The 20,988-nt window shown below is 46.0% G+C and overlaps 1 protein-coding gene across 1 annotated transcript; it reads left to right on the top strand.

Moving 5' to 3' along the window:
• The first annotated feature begins 18,865 nt into the window (after nucleotides 1–18,865).
• Nucleotides 18,866–20,873, top strand: LOC105696287 (cytochrome P450 9e2). The gene has a single exon (XM_012418654.2). The coding sequence runs from the start codon at nucleotides 18,923–18,925 to the stop codon at nucleotides 20,462–20,464; it is 1,542 nt and encodes a 513-aa protein (XP_012274077.1). The 5' UTR covers nucleotides 18,866–18,922; the 3' UTR covers nucleotides 20,465–20,873.
• The last annotated feature ends 115 nt before the right edge of the window (nucleotides 20,874–20,988 follow it).

Raw genomic sequence — 20,988 nt, 5'->3', positions numbered from 1 at the left:
TGTTCCCTCGTTCACGTCCTGGGCTCGATACCCACCGCGGTGAAGTGCCGGGTTCAAGGATCACGAGTGAACTACGGGGAACTATTCGGCGAACCCCTGTGACCCTGGTGACACCTAGTGAATCGCTAATCCATGATGGACTCCTGGACCGCGCGAATAATCCTACCGAGATATTGTCACCTGTATTAAACTCATGGGGTTGAAAATTCAATATCTCGTTCACTGGCATCTCCATGGGGTGGTTGTCGCCTAAAATTAAATGGAATTAAATTTTTTTATAGATTTGTTTTGATTATTTACTTCCTTGGCGAAGAACCGAGCAGGCTCACCTATCCGGATTTAAGGCTTGGTCTTGCAGATGTGAAAATCTGAAAATTTGAAAATATGAAAATATGATAATATGAAAATGTCCGTGTTTTGCGAGACCAACCCCGGGAATTTCAGGCCTGGGTTCGTTTTACTCGTCTTTGGACTGTATCTTTCATGGGTGGAACTTTTTTTGGTTGACCATTGTTACGCGCAAAAATATTTCTATCCACTCTTGGACAGTTTCTAGTAGCCAGGTGCGTCGCTATACCTGTACGTCCAGTAGTTCACCGCCAGCAGTGATTTCCATTACGTCCTAGCGAACATCCCGAGTGCCTTTGTTATCATTTCGATGTTCCATGTTCCTACCGACTCCCGGGGTTCTTTTTTGAAAACCACGTTTCCATGAATTCGGACGCCGAAGATCGCACCTCCGCCATCATCGCTCTCAAGGTATGTACATAGACACCTGTTATGCCTGCTAAAATCTGTCAGTTATACTCAAATCGTGCATTTGATAGTCACGAGCGGAGTAAAATTGCAAAGATGCGTTCAAGACGCGTATTTTCATTATCGAAGGAAATTGCAGGAAACTTACCGTCAGGTGAATAATTTATTATGACATTTGCACGAAGCATATTTTCATTGGTCGAATTTTTAATCAGATTTCCGTGGGCAGATATTAATATTGAAAGATCGGAGGGTGCGTCTTTTCGTTATTGGGGAATTTATTCTCACGTGAATAATTTCTGGCGCGTCCTCTTGTAGATCTATTCGCATGGAACGTGTCTACCGTAAATTACGGGACGATCGTTCGCTCCGGGTCTCATTGGATTAGGCATCGGGTAACCGATTGTAAATACCGGGGAGCCAAGACGCGGAAAAGGGGAGTTGAAGTTTGCCGAGGTTGTAAGAGCAGACGCTGGTAAATATCTTCTCCCATCCTCGAGGCAGCCTCACCGACCTATCCGTCCCGTTGCAATACCAGCCACGTGTTTGGCGAGCGAATTCGAGGGACCCCATAGCTTTCAGGCGGTCAAACCATACACCCCCTGCAGCGCCCATTGTCCTAAAAGTCATATTCCTTAAATAATTTTTCCAGCCTATAGAAAGATGCGTAAAATAATTATAAAGTCCTACTTGTGATATCCTTATCCAAAACAGCTGTTTAAAATCGTTACCACGTGAATACTTCATGGTGCGGCCTCGTAACAAGTAGATATTGACATGGGGCAATTAGCCCCATTGTCCTGGAAGTCATAGTCCTTAAATAATTTTTCCAGCCTATAGAAAGATGCGTAAAATAATTATAAAGTCCTACTTGTGATATCCTTATCCAAAACAGCCATTTAAAACCGTTGCCACGTGAATACTTCATGGTGCAGCCTCGTAACAAGTAGATATTGACATGGGGTAATTAGCCCCATAGCCTGGAAGTCATAGTCCTTAAATAATTTTTCCAGCCTATAGAAAGATGTATAAAATTATTATAAAGTCGTACTTGTGATATCCTTATCCAAAACAGCCGTGTAAAATCGTTACCACGTATATACTTCATGGTGCAGCCTCGTAACAAGTAGATATTGAAATGGGCCAATTAGCCCCATAGCCTGGAAGTCATAGTCCTTAAATCATTTTTCCAGCCTATAGAAAGATGCGCAAAATTATTATAAAGTCGTACTTGTGATATCCTTATCCAAAACAGCCGCTTAAAATCGTTATCACGTATATACTTCATGGTGCAGCCTCGTAACAAGTAGACACTAAAATGGGCCAATTATTTCCTGATACGAAATTAGTGCACCTGAAATTCAATTGGGCAAACTTCATTCAGCCGAACATTTCTTTTATGAAAATCCTGTTATAGAAACCGATGTACTGGGTAGACACGTATGTTTTATGGGAATTAATTGTACGGGTGATCGTGTGATAGAGAATGAATTGGAGTGATTTCTTTTTTTTTTTTTCGAGGATTCGTCTTGACTTTAGGTCTCTGACCGGGACTAAGTCTACAGGTGGAGGAGAGATTTTCCACGAGAGCGCAAGTAGTTTCCCTCATTTGGACGAATTGCTCGAGGAGAAAAATCCGCTCATTCAGTGGCCAGTGTTCCCACAATGCTTTGCTCGAACCTGTTATCGATTTTCCCCCTAACGTTTGCGGAGAACTTAGGCGGTAATCGCTCTCTGAATTCTTCGAGTGGCCTCGAAATCGTGGGGGAAGCTCCTGGTTGACGGTTCCGAAAATCCAGGAACCCTGCGGTGAATCTTTGTCCACGGAACCGAGATCAATTTTCAGGTTGAGAAGAAAATATTGACCCGTTGACAAAACAAAAAGAAAAGGTCGAAGTAAAATGACGAATTTGCAATATAGAGTCGCGTATCCGAAAATCCAGGGATGCTGCTTTGAATTTTCATTCATAGAGCCGAGACCTCTTTTCAGGTTGAAAAAGAAAAAATGTGGAACTGTTGAAAAAAATAATCGGGCTGAAATAACGAATTTGCAATATAGAATCGCGTATCCGAAAATCCAGGGACGCTGCTTTGAATTTTCATTCATGGAGCCGAGACCTTTTTATAGGTTGAGAAATAAAAAAGTGGAACTGTTGAAAAAAATAATCGGGCTGAAATAACGAATTTGCAATATAGAATCGCGTATCTGAAAATCCAGGGACGCTGCTTTGAATTTTCATTCATGGAGCCGAGACCTTTTTATAGGTTGAGAAAAAAAAAGTGGCACTGTTGAAGAAAATAATCGGGCTGAAATAACGAATTTGCAATATAGAATCGCGTATCCGAAAATCCAGGGATGCTGCTTTGAATTTTCATTCATGAAATCGAGACGTCTTTGTAGGTTGAGAAAAAAAAATGTGGAACTGTTGAAAAAAATAATCGGGCTGAAATAACGAATTTGCAATATAGAGTCGCGTATCCGAAAATCCAGGGACGCTGCTTTGAATTTTCATTCATGGAGTCGAGACCTCTTTGTAGGTTGAGAAAAAAAAAAAGTGGAACTGTTGAAAAAAATAATCGGGCTGAAATAACGAATTTGCAATATAAAGTCGCGTATCCGAAAATCGGGAGATTCTGCGTTGAATTTTCATTCATAGAGCCGAGACCTCTTTTCAGGTTGAGAAAGAAAAAAATGTAGAACCGTTGAAAAGGAATGGGAATAAAATGAGGGATCCGCGGTACCGAGTCGCGTATCGAGGCGACGTGGAAAGACGAAGGTAAAGGACGCGGAAACGTCGGGGAGAAATCGTAAAGGGAAAAAGATCCGCTCAAACGGTTTCAGTTCGGCCTGGCGATTCGCGGCGGTTGCTCCACCTAAGACGATTACACGAGGAGAAAGGAATTAAAAATGTCAAGTTGAAAAGTCGAGCCTGTAAGAGCATATTGAAAGAAGTATAAAAAGGTAGCGGGAGGGGTGAAAGGCCAAGACAGGTTGGCAAAGTTCTTCCCTCTCATTTTCCCCGCCTTTCTCTCACTTGCCTTCCCCCTCGTCGCCGAAGGGTGCCGCGAAGAGCCCTCGGAGGTAAAGAAAGAGAAAGAGAAAGAGAGAGAGGGGAGAGGCCGAAGCCCGAGCGGTTTGCTTTTTACATTACATTTATTTTGCTTCATTTGTCTCGGGACGTCCTCGGGGCTTTGCAAGTCGGTTAGGAAAATACCTTAGCGATTCCTCGCGGTGGGCCGCGTTTTTCGCGGCACAATGGGGGCGGCGGAATAAAATAATAAAGGACTCGGGGAAAGCCGCCGCCGCCGGGTGACGTCGTCGCGTCCCCGACGCGACGGTGTTGCGTCTTCTCGGAGAGCCAATATTTGCCCAGGAGGACGCCGAGGATTCGTCAGATTTCCCGACCGGGCACGTATCCTGCCGTTTCGCGGGATTGATTTACAATTTCAATTCCGAGGAACGTTCCCTCTAGCTGAGTCCGGCCTGAGACTCGCCGCGTCCTTCCGGTATCGGTGACGCGGCGTAATTGCGATTTCCAAGATGGCGGCGAAGTAGCGCGAGTCAACCGCCTTGTACACCGAATAAAGATATTTCCATCGAAATATACTCCAAAAATTCAGGCCAATTAACCCGCTTATCGCCCTACCCTCGTTTTTCATTACATTATCGCAATACTTACGCAATATTACGTCATCGCGTGAGCGAAATTTCCAAAGTTTTAAACGATTTCTTTTTATTCAGGCATGCCATTACTTCCAAATAAAATCCCCTGTGAGGCAACTTACGAAGCGATTCAATAAACGAATACATGCGACGAAAGTACAGAGAGATGTTGTCCCTGCGATAGTAGGGAGTGAAATTTTACGAAGGGGATTTTTTAGACGGGGCGATTTTCGAGTCGCACATAACCTAGATTAATTTCACTTGATGACGCCTTGCGAAGAATTACCACCGCTATTTTAAGGAGGTCCTGTGCAGAAATCGAACGAAATCTTTTATTCGTACCTGCAATTATCTCGAAATAAAATTCCCAGCGAAGAAGGTTATAGAACGACCTAATAAACGAAGAGATGCGACGAATAAGGGGGGAGATGTTCCCTGCGATAGTGAGGAGTGAACTTTTACGAAGGGGATTTTTTTACATAGGGGCGATTTCCGAGGCGCACGTAACCTAGAATGACGGATTCCGCCCATGTGATGCCGCCTCGGGAGGAATTCGAGTTAGCACCACTCTCTTGGGGGGCGCTACTGCGGCTGCGCGGAGCGGCGCGCGGCGGAGGGTGCGCAGCCGCTCTAGGTGTCCGCTTCGCGCTTCGCCCAGTCGCCGCGAAACGGGCAAAAGTGATACCAACTGAAGCTCCCTCCGCGACACCTCCGCGAATCTCCTCCGCGAGCGGCCACGAGCCCTATCCGGGGCGTTTTTGTAAAATAGTTCGCAGCTCGTTTTGAATTTTTAAACGGTAACGGTTTTAACGGTTTTCCTTCGAATTCATGGAACACCCCGAGGCATGGACACGAGCCGCAGGGTAGGAAGAGTGACGAGTGGCGCTTCACTTTAACCGAGGTATGGCTTTTTAACTGAGATTAGAGGCGACGCGAGATTAGGCGTGGCATAGACCATTCGGTTTTGTAGTGACGCGGTATTCAATTCAAATTTCCCGGCAAACCACGGCGGAGCGAAAGATCGTGCGATCAATCCCGAAAGCGGGAAATTGGTTTGGGGTCAACCTGAGTACCGGAAGCTATGGTACGGTCCATCTGGACGCCGGAAATGATGGTGCGGCTAATTCGAACGAGCGGAAACCGAGTAGCGATTAACCTGGATTCGGAGTATAGAGTGGTAAACCCGGGCGCCCTTTGGTCGAGTTTTGGTCACCTGTGCAGGGGAAACCACGTGGCGGGCAAGTTAACCAGGACTGTGACCAACCGGAAGCTTGACCAGGATTAACTCGAACACCTGGAATATCGTAGTTAATTTACAATACTAAAAAATGGTGTAATTAATTTGATCGTGGAATTTATACGGAGAAGATGCAGCCTGGAATCCAAGGGGTCTATCTAGGTATTACAAGGTATAATCAGACTTATGGTCCGGGTTGAAATTTAAATTAGATACGAGATTAATCCGAATACCTGGATTCAAGGTGCAGCCGATATATCATCTAATTCACGAAGAGTCAATTTAGAAGTCAGAATATACATTGAACCTGGAAGAGGTTTAGCGATATGAATAAGATGCAGTAAAACTTCAGCGTCGCGGCTACGAAGAGGTCCACATCCGGTCAGCTTGGAATCCAAGGTTTACCTAGATATCAAAAGATTTAATCACTTGGGAGTGAACCGAAAGTGCGGAAAAGTAGCAACGCAGCGCCAAACGGTTAACGTAAAATTCCAGCAGCCTCGTTAATTAAGTCATACGCAGTTTACCCCGGCGTATCGGGTACATGCGGCGTTTGAACTTTGATGAGAACGATGTCTGCAGGGGCGGTTGATGCGGCGACACGCACTGGGAGACCCAAGAGGGAGTGGCTGGGCCACCCTGGCCGCCGTTCAGTAGATAATTACTTACCCCGGCTTAATGTGGGAGCTCATCAACCTACGGAGGAATATCGTTTTCACACATGCCCCCACCAGGAGGTATTTCAACTTGTTGCAATAATCGAACGCAGAGGATGGGTCGAAGACCAGTGGCCCCCCAAAGTGGAGGCCATGTCCGACCACGTCGGCCCTGTAAAGGCTGGAATAGATTATCGATGGCGAAACTAGGTACGGTCCTCGGGAACCGGGAAAACGGAGCCCAGGAACATCCCGAGAGCATCGGTACGCCTTACACGGCTCCTGGAATTTGCCCAAGGCTCGAGATCCTGCCAGGAAGGATTTAACATGTTTGTCAGACGTCGTTACCGGATTCGAGAATCTCGAGGATCGTGTCCCCAGGTCGTGCACCGAGGAGAGGAGGAATCCGGGAATCGTTTGGCAGCCTCTTTCAGGACCTACGGAGGGACGGGGGGAAATAAGGAGACGGCAGGAAACGAGAGACAGCGAGTACGTACAATTTTATTTACGGGAGCGATTCGAGCAGCGAGGGTCTTTCCATGAAGACGAGTTTCAGCCCTTTCCAATTACAGGCACAAGATTGTATTACGGGGCGGTGGGTATCAGACCGCCCGACCGGCCTGGCTGAGGAGCTTTAAAACTAGCCCGGGAAATAATTAAGAATTCGCAAAATTAAAAGTCTATCCCTGGGCTGCCGGCAACTCCTCGCCCTGCAATCCTCTTTCGCGGTATTTCTTGCCGTCGTATTAAGCTCGATGAAAGAATATTCCTTCTTCCTTGCGCCCACTTGGCCCTCCGTTGCTTGGTTGCTTTTAATTAATAACCCGGTTACATTTCGATCCACTGCCGGGGAACACGCAGTGTTAATTTTCTTTATGAGCTGCCTTAATGGACCTGGGTGTTTTCTAGTCCGTTGTTAGGATGGAAATGTGAACTCTGGTCGTGAGGTCTTCGGGGTCCTAGGGACAATTTTTAGTCTCGGGTTCTTCATAAGTCGATTTAAACTGTACGACATATAAATATGGAGGGTACGAAGAAGGTCCAGGACCAAGAAATTTCATATTTAATAAAAAGTGTTATTATACAATTGTTTGAAAATTGTAACTTCATGGGTGTCAGGACCTTCTTTGGAGCCTCCATATTCACATCGTCAAGTTTGAAAAAAGTTCGGTCACTTTCATAAACGAGATCTCTGACGGCACTTTTATGTCGCCTTAAGGTGAAGTGAAACACGTCGAGGAACTTGATCAACGTCGATGAAGAAGATTTTTCTAAATGCCTACGTTCACGACGTTCGGTTTTATATTGACACCTGGGTCGAATTATATTGGGTATTGTACCAAATGGCATACTCCACCTGTCGTTTTCGTACAATAATTATAAAGAAATCGAAGTAAAACTCCAGAAATCCTCCGGATTCATGCTTTCTGGGGCCCTAATTGACTGCGGAGGGATTCCCTGCGCCATCTGTGATTTCCAGGTCAATTAAATTTGCACTCCGAGACCTCGTATTACCATCGTTTTGGCAAAGAAGCGCATACAACACTTTTTTTGCCTTTATCCCGTTCAAATGCGAGTTTATCGATTACCATAGTGTTCTAAATTCTCGTAAAATTGTCCTGACCCTTTCGATTCTCATATCAGAGCCTTCGATAATTGTATATCGATCGAAATGTGAGAGCTGGACGCCATTTTGGTTCTGGTCTGGACTGAGTTAAAAAATTGTATGGAAAAATCCAAATTTTCAATGTGTCAGGAAAATTCTTAGACGATCAGGAATGATGTGTCAAAGTTTCGGACAGTTTGGTCTAATACCCTTAAAAAAAAGTGTTGTATTCGAATCGACTGATTTGAAGGGGGTTTCACTTCACCTTAAGAGTCTCGAGGACCGTCTTCGGGTTTTTGGAAACGGATCGATGCCGGATTGAAGCGTCTTCGCCTACTTATCTGCCGTGTTTTCCGTGATTTCCATGATTCCTTCGATGACGACCCTCGTATAATTCGACAAGGGGTTTAGCGGGACCGGATCGTAACCACGAAGACGGCTCCCCGATGTCTGCTTAACGAGATCAGCTTGCACTAAGCTTTCTTGGCCCCGCTGGCGGACGTCCTGCAGGTCGCACGTGCTCCTCCCCAGTCGAGTTACGTGCGCCGGGTCATCGTAATTTCAATTAGCGAACACAATTACTGGACAATTACCGCGCAACCATCCGCCAGCGTTCGTTGGCCTGGCCTACCTGCCAGCCCTGCTCCATCTTCTGAAATGCACTCCGAAACTGCGCCCCTCCGATGCATCCACCCAAAGTCTCCCTTTTTCCCCCGTCGGAGCATTTCGACCATTCCCCAATTATCCGGAAATTTCCAAAGAGAGACATTAAGGCGACGCGAGACCACCACCCATAAACTCCGATTTTCGAGGTTCCTCCAAAGTGGCCCTATCGAATCGTTCGAGATCTCACAGTTTAAATACTTACACCCTGACGAAGGTACCGACATCCATGAAATTCATTCGTTCGTTTAAGGTGAAGTGAAACCCCTTTCAAATCAGTCGATTCGAATACAACACTTTTTTTTTTTAAGGGTATTAGACCAAACTGTCCGAAACTTTGACACGTCACTCCTGATCATCTAAGAATTGTCCTGACACATTCCAAATTTGGATTTTTTAACAAAATTCTTTAACTCAGCCCAGACCAGAACCAAAATGGCGTCGAGCTCTCATATTTCGATCGATATACAATTATCGAAGGCTCTGATATGAGAAACTAAAGGGTCAGGACAATTTTACGAGAATTTAGAACACTCTGGTAATCGATAAATTCGCATTTGAACGGGATAAGGGCAAAAAAAGTGTTGTATGCGCTTCTATGCTAAAACGATGGGAATACAAGGTCTCGGAGTGAAAATTTAATTAACCTGGAAATCACAGATGGCGCAGGGGGTCCCTCCGCAGTCAATTAGAGCCCCAGAAAGCACGAATCCGGAGGATTTCTGGAGTTTTACTTCGATTTCTTGATATATATTGTACGAAAACGACAGGTGGAGTCGATTAAGTTCCTCGACGTGTTTCACTTCACCTTAAATTGTCTTATGGGAATTTTATGAGACTACTGAGAAACAAAAGAAAATCGAAAAGTTTCATCGACCAGTTTTTTTTTTTTTTCTAGGGTGAGGTTGTTGCCGGAGGAGGAGAGCACGTTTAATGAGTCGCGGAATACCGCGGTGATAAGAGGCGGATCGCGCCCAATGATCATTAAGGGGGCTCCTTCGCGGGGGGGAAAGGTGCTTTCCGAGGCGCCGGAGCTCTCTGAGTTTTCCATCCGGCGAGTTCGCGTAAGCAGCTTGATCTGCCGATCCCTTGATACCGGAGACGCTTATGGCTGTATCCGAGTGTAGGGTGCCTTTGGAGCGTGCCTCGTTCTCGGGGCGCTTTATTACCGCTCCTTTCCCGGCCCTCCCCGTCTTGGACTCGGCGACACCTTTGCATTCTGCGCCTAGGATGTACATCAAATCGATACGCACGCATAAAGATGTATATAGATGTACACGTGTATATGTGAATGAGTACCGACTGTAAGAGATTGTAAAACCCGGCGTTTAGTAAAACCTTTATAAAATGATCAACCGGGTTGTTAACACTAGGTTTACGGGGCCCGTCAATTTGACGGAATTCAAACTTCGAAAAGAAATACCGAAAACACCATAGCATTGATTTTAACCATTTTTCTATCGTAAATGAATCATTTCAGCGAAAGAATGTGTAAACAGAATTATTTTTTCCTAAGCTTTCTAATTATTAAAATCTGTATATAGTATACCTATCTATACGAAACCCGTCAAATTGACGGACTAGCTAATTTCATAAACAATCCATATATATTTGCTTCTTTGTAGTGAGTGTAAGGACGTTATTCAAAGACAGGGTGCAAAAGTTTCAGGTATTGTAGACAGTATCCGCTTATTGCAAGTATCTACAACGGGGTAATTGAATTTGGGCAGAGTACTTTTTATTTTTTTTTACTCTTACCAATCTCCCTTTTCTAGCAATCATGAGTAAATCCAGGAGATATAATAAGACATTGAACAAATTTGTCAACATCAATGAAGATTGTTCAGAGGATACCTCCACAGAAGATCAATATGAATTACGCCAAAGCGAAGGTGAGAGTGAAAGGAAAATGCATTGAAAGTGGAGAGACAGAAGGATCTTCGGATAGTGAAGAGGAAAACTTGAAAGGGTGTCGTAGAAAGGAAAGGATGTGCATTTTTTTCCTACTTCTGACTCCGAGGATGAGAGGACGAGCATTCCAATCATTTCCGTGATAATTTTTAAAAAGGGACTTTTTACTTATTAATCATTTATTTAAACGTAAAGCCTAGTGTTGTCTAATTCAGACCTAATTTGAATGAATCGATTTTTTAAAGAAAATCCGTATTTTCGTTTACCCGTCAATTTGACGGGTGCTCGTAGAAATAGGTATATAAAAATCGCCCGTAAACCTAGTGTTAAATGCAGCTAGGAGAAGATTTTACCGTTTGGCCGGGTTTTACTTAACACCGGATCTTACAACGTGGCTACGACGTGTATATGGATATCCGTATGTGCGCGTATGCGCTTTATACGTACCCACTTTTATGCAATCTTGTCTCTCTCCGCCGCTCCCTTTTGCGCCCCCGGCAAAACTCGCCCTCGTGATTTGATAGGCCGGATGAAAGAAATGGGTCTAATTGAATTACAAAATCCGCCCGGGTTTTATTCCCTCGTTCTACTCGGTCTCGGTTACCCAACTTCAGGGCAATAAACTGTCCGACTCGCTCCTCGCGTTTACGTCGACGGGATCCGGTCCTCCTGCAACGCGGGAAAAATCCTAGCCGAACTCTCGCGACGGATATTATGCCGCTTGCCGAGGACCTCTTTTCAGAGAGGATGAAAGGAATAAGCGAGGTATCTGTGCGGGACTCTATGTAAAAAGGGAGAGAGTCTCCAGGACCTCCAGGAGGTGCCTGGACGACGATCAAGGCTAAACCTTGATCGAGGAGTTTTATTTTAATTGTCATATCATTTAAATCGACAGATTTATCAATTAATCAACCCTTAAGCCGGTTACAATCGTAACGATGAATCGTAGCGATTCGTAATTAGTGAGGTTAAATCCAGCAGTACGGCACTCGGAGTTATTAAAACCTGGATCGATTTTACGGGTTTAAGGTGAAGTGAAACACGTCGAGGAACTTGATCGACGTCGATAAAGAAGATTTTTCTAAATGCCTACGTTGCCGACGTTCGTTTTTATATTGACAGCTGTGTCGAATTGTATTGCGTATTGTACTAAATGGCATACTCCACCTGTCGTTTTCGTACAATAATTATAAAGAAATCGAAGTAAAACTCCAGAAATCCTCCGGATTCGTGCTTTTTGGGGCCCTAATTGACTGCAGAGGGACCCCCTGCGCCATCTGTGATTTCCAGGTCAATTCAATTTTCTCTCCGAGACCTTATATTACCATCGTTTTAGCATAGAAGCACATGCAACACTTTTTTTTCCTTTATCCCGTTCAAATGGGAATTTATCAATTACCAGAGTGTTCTAAATTCTCGTAAAATTGTCCTGACCCTTTCGATTCTCATATCAGAGCCTTCGATAATTGTATATCGATCGAAATATGAGAGCTCTACGCCATTTTGGTTCTTGTCTGAGCTGAGTTAAAAAATGTTGTTGAAAAATCCAAATTTTCAATGTGTCAGGACAATTCTTAGATGATCAGGAGTGACGTGTCAACGTTTCGGACAGTTTGGTCTTTAACCCTTAAAAAAAAGTGTTGTATTAGAATCGACGGATTTGAAGGGTGTTTCACTTCACCTTAAGGCGGTCACAATCGCAACGATTAATCGTAGCGATTCGTAATTAGTGAAGTTAAATCCAGCTGTACGGTATTCGAAGTTATTAAAGCCTGGATCGATTTTACGGGTTTAACGCGACGACTTGTCGCTTACTTGGGTATGCCGCCTTTATAAGAGATCGAGGTGGGTTAATTTTTCTCGCGTTTCGGGGGTCCGCTCGCTATTAATTTCGCCGCTTTGGCGTCGGTGCCCTGGCGGGCTTCGCCATGGAAATACAAACACAGGAGGGGCAGAGAGGAGGCTTTTCATCCGTCGAGGGGTTAGGCTCGAGGGGGGGGGGGTTCAAGTGTTAATACCGCGATTAATATGCGACGCCTCGCTTGCCCCGGGTCGCGGGATGCCGAACCCACCTCCGGATTCCGTGCCCGACGTGTTTATTAAATGCGTATTTGTCCCGCACTCTATGCCATTATGAATTATGCGACGCCAGTCGTCAAAGCCGCCGAATGCGGAGCCGAGCTTTCCGTAACGAAGCTATTCGGCATCGGCCGCGCTTTCTCTCTCGGATGCATTGATCCTGTACACGGCAAGGATCATCGAGCCAGGATGCGTTTCGAGCCCCCTCCGAATTTCCGGGACTGGATCAAAGTCCTGGAAAGAGAACGAGGTTATGAGGGGGCTTCCCTATCGGTTTAGAATAGCGCACCTCGAGAAAAATGCCACGAGCAATATTTAATAACAATTAATCATAGTCTTCGCATAACAGGATGAATTCTGTAAAACCGAGAGCCAGGAAGGGGAGTACAGATATGAGCCCTTTTTATCAGTCTCAGAAGAAATTCCGAAAGCTGGGGTTGATAACGCCGCGTCTTGCGTATCCGCGGTGGAGATGGCGGGGAATAAAGGGGTGCGCCTTAATAGCAACTATTTAATAACAATTATTATTTAATAACAATTATTCATAGTCTTCGCATAGCAGGGCGATTTCTGTAAAACAGAGAGCCAGGAAGGGGACTACAGATATGAGACCTTTTTATCAGTCTCAAAAGAAATTCCGAAAGCTGGGGTTGATAACGCCGCGTCTTGCGTATCCATGGTGGAGATGGCGGGGAATAAAGGGGTGCGCCTTAATAGAAACTATTTAATAACAATTATTATTTAATAAAAATTATTCATAGTCTCCGCATAACAGGATGAATTCTGGAAAACAGAGAGCCAGGAAGGGGAGTACAGATATGAGCCCTTTTTATCAGTCTCAGAAGAAATTCCGAAAGCTGGGGTTGATAACGCCGCGTCTTGCGTATCCGCGGTGGAGATGGCGGGGAATAAAGGGGTCCGCCTTAATAGCAACTATTTAATAACAATTATTATCCTTACTCGGGCGCGGGGTTTATAAACGGGCCCCATTTCTTCTCGGGCGGCCGTAAAGGGTGGAGGCTCGGAGGCCGGCGCATGCAGCAATAGTTTTCAGCTACCGGCAGTCATTTGTAACTCGAAAGCCGCGAGGTCGGCTTTATTGCCGCCATAAAGATCTCAGCTTCCCCGGTGACCGCGGCGGTAGTCGGCCGAGTGTAGAATGCCGCCATCGGCCGCGGGATTTATGTAGATTAGGGCGACTCCACCTTCCCCGGGAAGTTCTGCTTCCCCTGGTAAACTTTTCCGCGAGTGGCCGCGCATCCGTTTCGGCCTCCTTACGGTGGCGTTTAAAGGAGGACGAGAAGGCAGTTCTTGCCCCCTCCTCCCCTTTTTGCGATTTCTTACCCCTTTTGCCCCTTTTCGCCGGTAACCCCTCCCGCGGCCCACTTTCCCGAGGAGCATCCCCTCGGCGGAGATATTCCAGCCAGAAATAATCGCCCGATCCTGAATCAACCCCTTTTCCCTCAGGACCCCCCGCAAAGCGGGCGCTGGTCCCCTTTCGGGGTGGTCTTCTTACTTATTAATCGCGCCAAGGACTCGTCCTTCATGTGGTACCCATTGCTCGGACTATTAACAATGCAAATGGCATTCAGCCCCGCCAGACGGAATAATGCAAAAGTGCCGGGCGTGTAAACAAAATGCAGAAAAATTGCTCAATCCTCTGCCCCGGGATTGCCTCTCTCTGGCCCCCCTCCTCGATGGAGATGCGACGCGCTATATAATTTATCTCTTTATTCCAAGGGAAGCACCGCCATTATCTCGGACCTCCTCGGATCCCATGAATCGCGGGAGGCTGCCTCCGATTTTCCCCATAGGTGCCCAAACTTTCGTACATTTAGATGGAACTCTCGAATTTTGCGGTTAAGGTGAAGTGAAACACGTCGAGGAACTTGATCGACGTCGATAAAGAAGATTTTTCTAAATGCCTACGTTGCCGACGTTGGTTTTTATATCGACAGCTGGGTCGAATTATATTGGGTATTGTACCAAATGGCATATTCCACCTGTCGTTTTCGTACAATAATTATAAAGAAATCGAAGTAAAACTCCAGAAATCCTCTGGATTCGTGCTTTCTGGGGCCCTAATTGACTGCGGAGGGACCCCCTGCGCCATCTGTGATTTCCAGGTCAATTAAATTTTCACTCCCAGACCTCGTATTACCATCGTTTTAGCAAAGAAGCGCATACAACACTTTTTTTGCCTTTATCCCGTTGAAATGCGAGTTTATCGACTACCAGAGTATTCTAAATTCTCGTAAAATTGTCCTGACCCTTTCGATTCTCATATCAGAGCCTTCGATAATTGTATATCGATCGAAATATCAGAGCTCGACGCCATTTTGGTTCTGGTCTGGACTGAATTAAAAAATTTGTTTGAAAAATCTAAATTTTCAATGTGTCAGGACAATTCTTAGATGATCAGGAGTGATGTGTCAAAGTTTCGGACAGTTTGGTCTTTTACCCTTAAAAAAAAGTGTATTAGAATCGACTGATTCGAAGGACGTTTCACTTCACCTTAAGCGTCGATTCCGCTAAGCGGCCGCATCTTAATCCGCACGCACACCGGGACCAAGATCCTTCCCTCTTGGGGTGTATCCGGTGTACATATGTACGAGATATATACTGATACGTGTACATGTATATAGAGAGCCATTCTCACCCTTCTTCACGGTTGACAGGACGGATGATTGATCGCATCATCAAACATCTTGCCACATTGTTCACCAAACCCCCCGGCCATCTTTATTAACTAATTCCGCCTCCGTGGCGAGAGGGGCGAGTGGCCATTTTTTTTCGAAGAGGAACAATCCAACCCGATAAAACTCAATTTAACCCTTTACAATATGACGAGTCAAACTAGAAACGCGAATCCGGACGAAACTTGGAAATCTCGAATCGGATTCGTCAATCATAAGAAAAAGAGAAATTCAGGGCGCGGCAAGTGAAGCTCCTGGGTAATTGAGAATTATTATTGATCACGTGAAATGTTATTAATTAAAATTTTGTAAAAATAAATAGGAAGCGCTTCGATTTTTTTTTTTTTTTTTTAGTCGGCTTTGGGGGACTCTCTGTACATGCACCTGGATTAAGGTGAAGTGAAACACGTCGAGGAACTTGATCGACGTCGATGAAGAAAATTTTTCTAATTGACTACGTTGTCGACGTTCGTTTTTATATCGATAGCTGTGTCGAATTATATTGGGTATTGTACTAAATGGCATACTCCACCTGTCGTTTTCGTACAATATATATCAAGAAATCGAAGTAAAACTCCAGAAATCCTCTGGATTCATGCTTTCTGAGGCCCTAATTGACTGCAGAGGGACCCCCTGCGCCATCTGTGATTTCCAGGTGAATTAAATTTTCACTCCGAGACCTCGTATTCCCATCGTTTTAGCATAGAACCGCATACAACACTTTTTTTGCCTTTATCCCGTTCAAATGCGAGTTTATCGATTACCAGAGTGTTCTAAGTTCTCGTAAAATTGTCCTGACCCTTTCGTTTCTCATATCAGAGCCTTCGATAATTGTATATTGATCGAAATATCAGAGCTCGACGCCATTTTGGTTCTGGTCTGGGCTAAGTTAAAAAATTTTTTCCAAAAATCCAAATTTTCAATGTGTCAGGACAATTCTTAGATGATCAGGAGGGACGTGTCAAAGTTTCGGACAGTTTGGTCTAACACCCTTAAAAAAAAGTGTGGTATTCGAATCGACTGATTTGAAGGGGGTTTCACTTCACCTTAAGAGGGAAGCGTGTTTCTGCGAGGTAGAAATTTCGAAAAAAAGGGGAAGAGGGGAATGGGGGGACGGGGAGACGGGGCAACGTTCCTCGTTAAAATACCGGGCATGGGGAATTCGCTAAAATATGAAAAGTACGCAGCCGGGCCCCGTGGCCGATGCAGCTGGGAGCGGGACAAGGATTGGCACAAGGATCGCGAAAGTTTCCTCGGCGGATTCCTTACAAAGTCTGACTTATTTAGCCCCCGGGTGCCGAGAGTTGCTCGCTGGTGGAGGCGGTGAAACGTTGAAAGGACCAAATGCTCTTTTGTCGGTGCCCTCCGCCGCCGCCGCTGCGGAACTTTATTAATTGCGCGTTTTGTTATGCAAATTTCCCCGGCACGGGCATCGCCCGCTGCCGGGCGGCGTTTCTTTAAAAGATTACCCTCGAATTCATCGCCGTCGATTGGGAAACTTTCGGGCTCTCTTTCCTTCTCTCTCTCTCCTCATGGCTGTACTTCCGATCTCCTCGCATTCCGGAGCTTGGAGCTTTTTGGAGGGAGATTCAGGGTCCGCGTGTTACTCGCAAGCTCGCAGGAGCGGGAAGACCCTTGAAGAATTTTTCTCAGATTTTACAAATCCGAAAGAACCCACCTTTGTATAGGGTTTCTCTGATTTTAATAATCACGCCTTTCATGCGTGGTAAAAAGTAGTTCATAGAATAATAAATACCTGGTAGAGAAATTTTCAGGGGTAGTTTGAGTAAAGAGACTTGGCGCTCCATTTTCTCTCGTGATCTTGTCGGAGACGCTGGCGCGATACAAATCCGAAAGAACGCACCTTTGTATAGGGTTTCTCTGATTTTAATAATCACGCCTTTGATGCGTGGTAAAAAGTAGTTCATAGAATAATAAATACCCGGTAGAGAAATTTGGAGGGGTAGTTTGAGTAAAGAGACTTGGCGCTCCATTATTTTCTCTCGTGATCTTGTCGGAGACGCTGGCGCGATACAAATCCGAAAGAACGCACCTCTGTGTACAATTTCTCTGATTTTAATAATCAAGCCTTTGATGCGTGGTAAAAAGTAGTTCATAGAATAATAAATTCCCGGTAGAGAAATTTTCAGGGGTAGTTTGAGTAAAGAGACTTGGCGCTCCATCATTTTCTCTCGTGATCTTGTCGGAGACGCTGGCGCGACTTGTGACTTTCTCGGGCTGTTTGAAAATTCTTAATCACGTTCTGTGGGATACTTCTAGGGGAAAAAAGTCTCATAGAGGGTTTCGTGGTGTCTTGGGGACGACTTTAATCCATCCTCCGTGAAATCCCGCCGTTCGGCACCTCGGGTTCCCTCCGGGGAGAGTCGGGCGGCGTTGTTTCTGTAACAATGCGGCACTCAGCCGCGTACCGAGTCGTTTGATCCATTGATAATTGAGCGAAAGGAGGGGTAGAGAGTAAAGAGGAGAGGGATAGAGGAGACCGCCATTCTCCCGGAACCACGGCGATCATTAGTCAGGCCGAAACGAAATATCCCTCCGGGAAATATGCCATAATAACGGCTTAAGAGCCTCGCAGATGCTACCCTAACCTATCTCTTCTTCGCCGATACGTCCCGCCTTCGAGTCGGGACCGAAAGAATGGAGAACGATCTCTTTCCTCCCCTTTCAGCATTTTCCGAGACCCGATCGCTCGTCACAAAATTCAAGACGGAGAAAAACCGAGATAAGCCTATTTTTACCGTGCATTACCTCCATAAACGGAAAAAAGAAAAAAGAAAAGAAAATGAGTGCGCCATGAACGTCTCTGATATTTTTCAAAGCTACCTTTACATTTATTTACCTCTAAACGTCAATACGCGAAACGTTCAAATAGTCTCAATACAGCCTCGCGGTGTATACAGAACGCGTTTCACTTTTCGTTTCACCCGCGTTGTTCGTTAGGTAAATTTATTCCAAAAAAAAAAAAGAAAAAATATGTAGAAGCAATGGGATTCGCTTCTTTATTTCCCGTTGAGAGCTGTCGGGTATGTCGTGTTAAACCAAGGCTAAAAAATAAGGGGGAATAAAATAAATCGCAGGTTCCTTCATACGCCGACAGACAAAGCGAGGGCTCGGAAAACAGCATTCGCGGAGGAGGACGAGAAGGGAAGCGATATACATAACCTGCGCCATATACAGGAGCAGAACGCGATGTCCGTATATTAAATAGCGTGCATGGTTCACTAGTCAAATTGAATCCCGGGCTATTGGCAGATTCTCAATAAGCTTTAACAATGGGCCTCGAGCTCGTGCACCGGGATGTCGCCTCGCCATCTCCATCTTCCTCTCGAGGCGCCTCTCCCCTCTCCCTCGAAAAGTCGAAAACACTCAATCTTACATGACTCATAGATTAGATAAACATTTTAGACATAAACAGAGTAGCCAAGCAACTTTAAAGCTCTTCGCGAGATTCGCCTACCGCTTGAAATGATAACTGCGTGACAGAATGAATCGAACATGTCGCAGAGATAGAGAGATATACACGACAGGAGGAGAGAACGGGGAAGTGTCTACGTCATTTATAAATACCAGAGAAGTGGAGGCGCCTCGCAGTAGTTTGCGGACAAGCGAACGAGTAACAGGGAGGAGTCCATCATGGATTTCCTGACGGCGTTCTTGGCCGTCCTTCTAGGACTCCTAGGAGTGTATTACTTCGCCTTCCGCTCTCTGAACCATTTTAAGAAACTAGGGATTCCCTATGTTCCCACCCTCCCACTCGTGGGGAACATGGGGCCCTTCTTGTTCAGGCTGAAGCCGATCGCATCGGTCATCCAAGACGCCTACGATCTCTTCCCAGACGCGAAGTACGTCGGTTTCTACGACGTGGGGAACCCGGTGATCATCATCCGAGATCCCGAGCTGATCAAGACCATCGCCGTGAAGAACTTCGACGATTTCCCGAACCATCGCGCCTTCCTGGACCCGGAATTGGACCCCCTGTTCGCGAACAACCTGTTCTCCCTGAGGGACGACACCTGGAGGCAGATGAGGACACTGTTGAGTCCGGCGTTCACCTCCAGCAAGATGAAACTGATGTTCAAGCTGATGTCGAAGTGTGCCGGGAATTTCGCGGACCATGTCGCAGCCGGGAGAGTCGGGGATAAGAACGTGGTGGAGACGAAGCTGGCGTTCACCAGGTACACGAACGATGTAATCGCCACCTGCGCCTTCGGCATCGAGGTCGACTCCATGAAGAATCCGAAGAACGAGTTTTACGTCCTGGGAAGAAGGGCGACCAATTTTGACGGCATACTGTCCTTGAAGATGTTCATGTCGAGGAGCTTCCCGGGCATCAGCAAGGTCTTCGGCATCAAGGTGGTGGAGGACCGGGTGGCCAGGTTCTTCAACGACATCGTCGCGGCCACCGTTGCTACGAGGGAAGAGAAGGGGTTAACGAGGCCGGACATGATCCAGCTGATGATGGAAGCTCGGGGGAAGGACGGGATGCCAACCCTGGACATCGAGGCGATGACCTCCCAGGCCTTCGTCTTCTTCTTCGGGGGCTTCGACACCTCCTCGTCGCACATGTGCTTCGCCGCTCATGAGATCGCGGTTAATCCCGATGTTCATGATCGATTGCAGGCAGAGGTCGACTCCGTGCTCCAGGAGACAGGTGGGAATCCTACATACGAGGCCATCAACGCCATGGAATATCTTGGGGCGGTCTTGAACGAGGCCCTGAGGATGTACCCCATAGGCCCTTTCGCGGACAGGTTGTCTGCCAGGAGCTTCGAGCTGCCTCCTGCACTGCCTGGTCTGAAGCCCATCACGATAGAGCCCGGGACCAATGTTTGGTTCCCGATTTTTCCCATCCATCGGGACCCCCTGTACTATCCGAATCCTGATAAATTTGATCCCGAAAGGTTCCTCGGCGAGGACAAGATCAACACCAGCAACAGCGCCACGTTCCTGACCTTCGGCCTGGGGCCCAGGATATGCATCGGGAATAGGTTTGCTATATTAGAAACGAAGGTCGTGCTTTTCCACCTGCTGGCCAGGTGCAACCTGAAGCCCTGCTCCAAGACCACCTACCCCATGGTCTTCAGCAAGAAGTCCTTCGCCATGTTGCCGAAGAATGGCTTCTGGCTCAAGTTCGAGCCCAGGGAGAAGACGTATCTAAGTCCTGCAAGCGATTGACGTCACCTAGATTTGTAATTCCGGCTAGATCGGTATTGCGCGACATGTATCAACTTTCAATCATTCATTGAACATGCAAAACGTCTACGTGACACTTAGAAACGTTTCCGCCTCGTTTCCCATTGCCAATGTCGCAGGCAACGAGATCGGTTACGGACTCGCATGTGTGAAGTTTATGATATAAGAGGTACATAGTACGTATACACATACATTTGTATGCAGCATGCGTAGGACTCCCTATCAGCGTGATGAGATTACACTCACTGCGTCATCGAGTGCAGATGTACAATCATTTCAAACGCATCTGAAGCCTCTTTCCTGGAAACAGTTCAACATACTCGTAAATGTAAAAATTGATAAAGTTGAACAACCGCTATCAGATGCAATGCAATAAAAGTATGTAATCAAAGACTGACGCTCTCACCCGCCGCACTTGTGATCCAATCAGCTGTTTACGACTTGACATTAATATCGCGCAGTACTTTTCCTGGAAACTGCACTCCAACGACTTTTACCGATTACCT

This window comes from Orussus abietinus, unplaced genomic scaffold, assembly GCF_000612105.2.
Source record: "Orussus abietinus isolate OABI.00-Male unplaced genomic scaffold, Oabi_2.0 scaffold37, whole genome shotgun sequence".
NCBI lineage: Eukaryota > Metazoa > Arthropoda > Insecta > Hymenoptera > Orussidae > Orussus > Orussus abietinus.
Note: the sequence above shows the minus strand (reverse complement) of the source record. Positions and strands in the feature narration are given on the sequence as shown.

What these genes read in the sequence shown, in the direction of transcription:
- LOC105696287 (XM_012418654.2), top strand. Translation starts at nt 18,923, where the DNA reads ATGGATTTCCTGACGGCGTTCTTGGCCGTCCTTCTAGGACTCCTAGGA.